This window comes from Gracilinanus agilis, chromosome 3 (genome assembly GCF_016433145.1).
Source record: "Gracilinanus agilis isolate LMUSP501 chromosome 3, AgileGrace, whole genome shotgun sequence".
In the NCBI taxonomy this organism is placed as follows: Eukaryota; Metazoa; Chordata; class Mammalia; order Didelphimorphia; family Didelphidae; genus Gracilinanus; species Gracilinanus agilis.
In genome coordinates this window covers 475,094,988-475,102,531 of record NC_058132.1, presented here as the reverse complement: position 1 = coordinate 475,102,531, position 7,544 = coordinate 475,094,988, and the positions used below count along the sequence as shown (strand labels likewise).

At 36.4% G+C, this 7,544-nt stretch overlaps 1 protein-coding gene across 1 annotated transcript in view; it reads right to left on the bottom strand.

The window, feature by feature from the left end:
- Positions 1 to 1,114: 1,114 nt before the first annotated feature.
- Positions 1,115 to 7,544, bottom strand: part of MXRA5 (matrix remodeling associated 5) — a 33,613-nt gene continuing 27,183 nt past the window's right edge. Inside the window, exon 7 of the mRNA XM_044669277.1 lies at positions 1,115 to 3,488. Coding sequence (XP_044525212.1) covers positions 1,580 to 3,488 — 1,909 coding nt within the window. The 3' untranslated portion in view covers positions 1,115 to 1,579. The remainder of the gene's footprint in view (positions 3,489 to 7,544) is intronic.

The window sequence follows — 7,544 nt, the reverse complement described above, 5'->3', positions numbered from 1 at the left end:
AGAGAGAGAGAGAGAGAGAGAGAGAGAGAGAGAGAGAGAGAGAGAGAGAGAGAGAGCTTTTCCAAATCTGATCTCTTCTGGATGGGCAATACTGGAGGCAAAATAAGTTGCATCAGGTACTATACTAATTTTCCCATTTTTACTATGCTATTCTTGTTTTGGCACTTATCCAATAACATAATTTGGAATCACTTAGTGTGACTCAGTTTCTTTATCTGCAAGAATTTTTATATAAAAGAATATTAAAGGGATTGTGGTAGATACACATAGAATGCTTCTGAAAATTGTTGAAATATCTTATGGGTGGAAAAACTTACATTCAAATCTATTGGAAATTCTTTGATACTTAAAAATAATAATCACAACATATCTTTTTTCATCATTGTCAACTTGTTTGGAAAATATTTCTTTATTATAAAATGTACAGTACATTGACATTATCAACACAATAAAGCAGGCATGGAAATAATAGTCATCCACTATCCAGGATTATTTAAAATTAGATTCTGGATAACTGACTTGGTGGCCCAGGGGGTGTACTGTAGAGAGGTTGAGATGTGCACACCCTTGACACTACAAAGAAGCATCTGAAGCCTTCTGGGTGACATTAAATCTATATTCTCAGCACTGTCAGAGTTTGCCCTCCATCCCTCTGCCCTAATTCCTTTCTCCTCACACTGCAGCTCAAAAGGCGTCTCCTAGCTAAAGAGATCCAAAATTAACACACTCATCAATGCCAGGTAAAGGGAGAAGTGAGTGACAAAATAATGGTGTAGTGAATTTGAGGTGGGCTGGATAGGAAAGAAAAATCAGTTTCCACATCTGCAGTCATATATTTGAGTCTTTTAAAGACCAATAATTTATGAAAATGAGACAGAGATCATTATATGTCTTTTTAGTCTCATAGTCTAGGTTTAAAAAAAAACACATACAAGTATATGATGATTGAATTCCACTCCCTATAGAAGGAAGCAAAGAGTCCTTTCATACATAATTTGTAGATTTAATGGTGGAAAACCTTTAATTAGAAGTAGATCATTCATTTTCTAAATCCATGATCAGCCATCTTGATTTTGGAAAAATGATAGAGAAAATAACAGGGAAGTGAGTAATCATTTGATAGGATTGATTATGTGCAAGGAGGTAACTAAATGATGCATCCTCAATGTGGTAACAAGGCACTTTTTGTTTTTCAATCACTGCAGTTCATTGACAGTTAATACTTCTTTGGTATCCTTAAGGTGCTTGTCAAGCCACTTGGGGGTAGCTTTGCTTTAAACAGTAATATGTAGCTGAAGTCTTGGTACCATGAACTAGCACATGAAACCACATTATATCCTGTAAACATGAAAGTAAGTCCCCAAAAGGTGCTGGCTCCACATTAAAGTGTCTACATTGCTTCCTTGGGCAAGAAGGGAAAGAGTCCAAGTAATCCTCTGAAACCAATAGGTCCTCCATGGTGGCAATGTTCTGTTAATAGTATTCCCTTTTTTCAGGTCTACCTTCTTCTCAAATGACACTTTACTTACTGTTATTGTTTTTGCAGTTTCTTGGGAGTCCATCAACATAAAAAGGTGTGTTAGAACACATGAATGTAAGTTGTTTTAGAGTCACTGCCTAATATATTTTTTGCAGTGCACTTGTAATAGCCTGCATCTCTTTGTGTGGAGTGCTGGATGATTAATGAGCCCTGAGGGTGAAGGAATTTATTCCCATAGAGGCGGGACTGAGCTCCTGCTGTCAGATGTGATTTGTCTGGTAACTCCCACGTTATTTCAGCTTTGGGAATCCCAATAACCATGCAGTTCATTTTCACTGTGTTTCCTGGCCGAGTGTAAATGACAGGTGTTGGCTCACTAGTGATTCGCGGAGGGTAAGCTATTACGATGACCGGAACATTCATAACAGAGGAGCCATACTCTGTCTCAGCCTTACACATATAGGTTCCTCTGTCAAATACAGAGGCTTCCTGCACAGTCAGTGAGCCATTCTCTAAAAGGGAGAAGCGCCCAACTACTTGCGGACTCTCTAAAACCATGCCGCTGGGCAGCGTCCAAGACACTCGGGCTTTCTGACTTCCCTGAGCAATGCAGTGAAGTTGCAAGGTTTCCCCATTGATGATGCTCACCAGGTTCTGGTATTGATTACTGATTTCTGGCTTCAGCCCAACTTTCAAAGACACCAGTCTCTCGGTGTAGCCAGCTTTGTTCCTAGCGACACAGCGATAAGCTCCAGCGTCAGCGGCAGAGAGACTGCTAATGTGCAACATGCCATCCTTTTTGTGGTAAAATCTCTGTAGGTGTTTTCCGCTTTGAAGTTCTGTCCCATTTGGAAGAATCCAAACAATGCTGGGTTCAGGATTTCCCTCAGCTGAGCAGTTAAGGTTGATAGTATGACCTGCCATGGCAGTAATCTTTTCACTGACTGGGTTCCGGAATACAGGTTTCTCCAACGGATCCAATACAGTGAGCTGTACAATCAGCTTGGCCTCTCCGCCCTCATTGCGTCCTATACACACCAGCTGCACCGAGTCTGTCTTTTTCAGACTCCTAATATCCAATGTGCCATTGCGATGAACAGTGATTCTGTTTCCATAGTAGGGAGCTGGAAGAATCACACCCTCCGGAAAAGCCCACAAGACCCGTGGTGCTGGGACGCCTTCTGCTTTGCAGTCAATGAGCTTTCTACTCTCTCTTGCAGCTACTTCTCTGACAGTTGTTATAGCATTGAGGTGGCCATTGATGGTGGGAGACTGGACATTAACATGGATCCAGACAATTTTCCTGTCCTCCCCTGCACTGTTCCTCACCACACATGTATAGTTCCCACTATCAGAACGCTGGGCTTTCTGAATAAGAAGGGTACCATCCCTAAACACTTGGTATTTGTCAGAAGAGATTGGAATTAATCTGTTGGTTGGAGAAAGCCATGTCACCTTTGGAGTAGGTTCCCCTTTGGCTTCACAGGCCACTGTAACAACATCCCCATAAGGAACATGGATAACAGAGTAGGTTTTGTTGTGGATTGCTGCAGGCTCAGCCACCACTTTGACATGAACTCTCATTTCATCTTTCCCAATCTGATTTTCAGCAAAGCAGGTATAGTCTCCTTCCTCCCTCATTCCCACTTCATTGAAGTAGAGTGTCCCATTATTAAAAACAACATATCTCTTTGTCCGTCCACCACTGTCATCTGACTGCATAAAGGTATTGACCATACTGCCATCAGGAAGGCTCCAGGAAATCTCCGGGTTGGGAAAACCTGTAGCAACACAGTCAACCTTGAGGTCCCCACCATAGATAACTTTGTGGTCATTCTCCTTTTTGTGTTCTATCTTAGCAGGTTTCATCATCACATTCACCTTCAGAACAACATAATCATCACCGATTTTATTCCGAGCAACACACAGATAGTCCCCTGCATCTTTGTCTGTGACAGAATGAACTACCAAAGTGCCATTTCCAAACACTTTGATTCTGCTGTCAAAGCTAAATGGGAAAGAAAAGAAAATAAGATGTAAGTCTCATGATCATACATCCTGACTTTTGTTCACTAGAATAAAAAGGAAATGTGGTCCTAGAGAAATATCCACTCATGTGTCTGCTACTGGGAAATGTCAAATGGGTTTTGTAGCCTTAAGGGAATTTTATCCAAATGCTAAAATGATTTACTGCATGAGAGACCTCCCTGGTCTTTTGTGAACTTAAGCTAACCTAACCATTGATTCAAGAATTTGAGATTTAGTCAAAGCTCTGCTAGTACAAGTGCTTATTTGGCACATGACTCAAATGAGCATTAATATCAAAAGAAATGCCACAGTCAAGGAGAAACTGAATATAAATTAACCTTAAGGAAATTGGAGTTTATTTTTCTTACCTCTAGAGGAAAAGATTTTTTTATTATTTTCACTTGAGATGACTGTTTTTTATATATCTCTTAATACTAGAAAAAGCACGGCAGCAGCTGTAATTTTAATCATAATAAAATACTCCTGTGCAGAATCTTATGGCTAAATTAGGTTTCCTCAGCACCTGGCAAAGAGAAGCTTCCATAGGCGACTGTAACTAGAGCTGGCTGACACTTGCCAACTAAAACCTCAAAGCTGGCATTAGTTTGTCTTCAACTTGGAAAGACAGAAGGTGACCATATGCCATGTTTCCTCTGGGTAGAATTTACAAAAGAGATATTGATTAAATGTCATCACTATGATTGTCCCTGGAAAAATTTTCATGATGTTGGTACAATTCTCAAAAATATCAAAATGCAGTTGATTACATTTTTGACATTCAGCATTGTACAGAATCTAAGGCAAAGTTTCTAGTGAAAATTTAACTTCAAAAGTATCCAGATTAAGATTCAATCACTAACCAACAAGTATTTATTAATAATTTACTGTCTTCCAGGTAGAGAATTACCAAAACATAGACTCTTATGTTTTAAAGATACTTCAGGGAGTCATGTTGTATAATAATACTGAAATAGGCAGTCTTTTTTTACAACTTCTTAGGAAAGTGGTCACCCATCTTCGAAATGGAAAATTGCAGTAAAAGGAAAGTCACTGCCATTTTGGAAAAAAATTCATAAATGAAAGGAAATTTGCCACTCTTCCACTTCTACTCATTGCCCACAGCTCTACTTAGCAGAACAACTCTAATCTTATATGACCTTCATGAATTTGAGGGTTACTTTCCTGCTCCCCAGTGTCTTCTCTTCTCCAGGCTAAATAGTCCTATTTCCTGAAACCTAACTTCTTTTGGCATTGTCTCTAGGCCCCTAATTTATGCATTGTGATAGAGCTAAGTATGTAAAGGGCTGATAAAAAAGTAAAAAGGCATCTCTAGGTCTAAATAGATAAATGGTCAAAGGGGGGGAATCACATGCTTTAAAGAGGAGGACACAAATTATTAATAATAATGACACTAATAATTTACTATAACCTCACTAACTATACACATAATTAAACATATCTGTCTATAATATCTCAGTTGGTGGATTTGTGCATATGTATTTGCTGGAAAATTAGAACCAAACCTGTAATTCATCAACAAAGTGAGCTCTTGGTAAAAAACCTCTCAATAATGATGATCAACCTATGAATTTACAATTTACAGGCTTAGTTGTCTGAGTCACTGTCATATTAAATGACACAGTGTCATGATGTTTCAGGAGCAAGATCTGAACCCAGAGCTACCTGATTTCTAAGCCAATTCATTATCCAGTATGTCTTCCCATGAATAATTAACATTAATTAAATTAAAACAAACTATGAGGGACTAGTTCAGACTGTAAAATTAGCTAAAATTATTAACAACAAAAGCTAGTGCTGTCAAAGTTAAGGAGAAATAAATATACTCATTCCTTACTTGTGAAGTTGCAAACTAGGATATTTTTTTTCTAAAATGTAATTTGGGAGTATTCAATAAAGGTTATCAAAACAAGCATATCTTTGACCTAATAATTCCATTGTTATTCCAAGTGAATTGTCCAAAAATTTTTAAAGGCTCTATTTGTTCAAGTATTTTATAGTGGCAGCATTTTTCACAGTAAAAAATAAATAAGAAAATGGAAAGAACTCAAAAGTTCAAAATAAGTTAATAATTAAATAAACTTAAAGATTGGGATGGAATACTAGAATGTAATTAAGAATGATAAATGTGAGGTATACAAAGCTGGAAAAGTTTTATAAGTGACACAATGAGAATAAAAACAGAACCAGAAGGTCTGATTATAGAAATTATAATTGTATATAAACAATCATATACATACATATAAAGAAAAATGAATTGAAACAAATGAGCAAAGAATTTTTTCAGAATGAAAAGTTATAGAATCTTAGCTTTAGAGCTGTAATAAACTTTCCTTCTTTCTCTATACAGACAAGAAATATTTATCTCAGATATTTAATGACTTTTCCTAGGAGTCATTTGTGTTAAGAGGTAGAATTTGAACTCAGGACCTCTGAATTCAGAACCAGTATGCATGTTATTGATGATGTTTATTCTTTTTACATATAAATTATTACAAATTAAATGGAATTGCCTGTATTGATGTTTAATAGCATTTCTGTAATAAATCATTAAAAATCTAATACTTTGCAAAAACCAAAAGAAAACATAGTAAATATTTTAAAGCGTTTCAACATAAATGCCTAAAATGCTGAATAGCACAATAAACCATGGATATTATTAATTATCAATATATATTCTGCCACCCTGAAAATTAGAAAGAATTACCTTTGGTTTACTAAAGTTGGAAAAGATCATCATACTTATGACCATGAGAAAGCACAGGAATATAAAAGGATACATTTTTTAAAGAGGTTTAATTCCGCATTAAACTGAATTGCATGGAATCAAATTTTCCATGTAGGAATGCCAATTTATTGTGCCAAAGCCAACTGAATAATGGTGACATTATCTCCTTTAAAAATCTACCAAATAGTAGCATGTATATTCTGCTAGAACATTTTGGAGGAGAGGAAGTAGATTTATAAGGATTACAGGCTGAAATTCCAAATCAATTGGGACTAAAGAGAACATTCCAGATACACAAATGTTTAAGGAATATTAGATGGCTGTGTTAGGATACTTCTCCTTCATGGGCAGTGACCAAGAAAGGTTAAATACAGAGGAGAGACATCGTTTCTGTAAGCTGATACTCTGGAACCTTGCCATTATATACATGTTTCCTAGGTGATAGACAGTAGACCCTAGCAGAAAAGTTGTGAAGCGCCCTTGTGCAAGCCAGATTACACAACAAAATGGTCTCACATATCAGGCTTCTCCATGAAGGCAGAGGGCAGTAAGTGGGTGGGGCTGGATGTAATAAGTGCAATTAATATTTACTTAGTACCTACTATGTTTAAGACACCATGCTAGGGAAGAGAGGACAGTGTTTTAAAAATGTGACATTTTGGAGGAAAAGCAGCAGGGTAAACAAAGCCTCTTTTCCTTTTTTTAAATTTTTTAACATCTTGTATCTTTTTATCTAAATACCACAAACTTCCATGCTTCCTTCTTATCATTTAATGGAAATATGCATGTGATAATGAAAAAGGCAGCCAGTAAGGTTGATTTGAATAATGCTTGTGAGGCATTTCATTTTAGATTGAATTTTGAGTGTCCCCTAATTCAGAAAAAAAGGGGAAATTGATGAATGTTGACTTTTTTTAAGTTTCCACTCATTCTTCCTTAAAAAAAGAGGGAAGTTATTTTTTGCCAGTGATATTCTTAGTGTAAATGATCTATACCATATTGTTCAGATAGGATGGCAGTGAATGGGAATTATTTTTAGAAAATGTCCATGATCTTTATCTAGAACATAGAGATATTTAATGGGTAATTAAAATAAATGATGATAATAGCTAGATTTTATGTAGTTCTTTAAGATTGCAAAGCTCTTTGTTAATATTATTCTTATTTTATCTGCATAATAACTTTGAAGATTGGTGCTATTATTTACCACCTTGTTTTACAGATGAGGAAAGAGAGGCAAATAGAAGCTAAGAAGATTGCTTACAGTCATATATATATATATATATATAT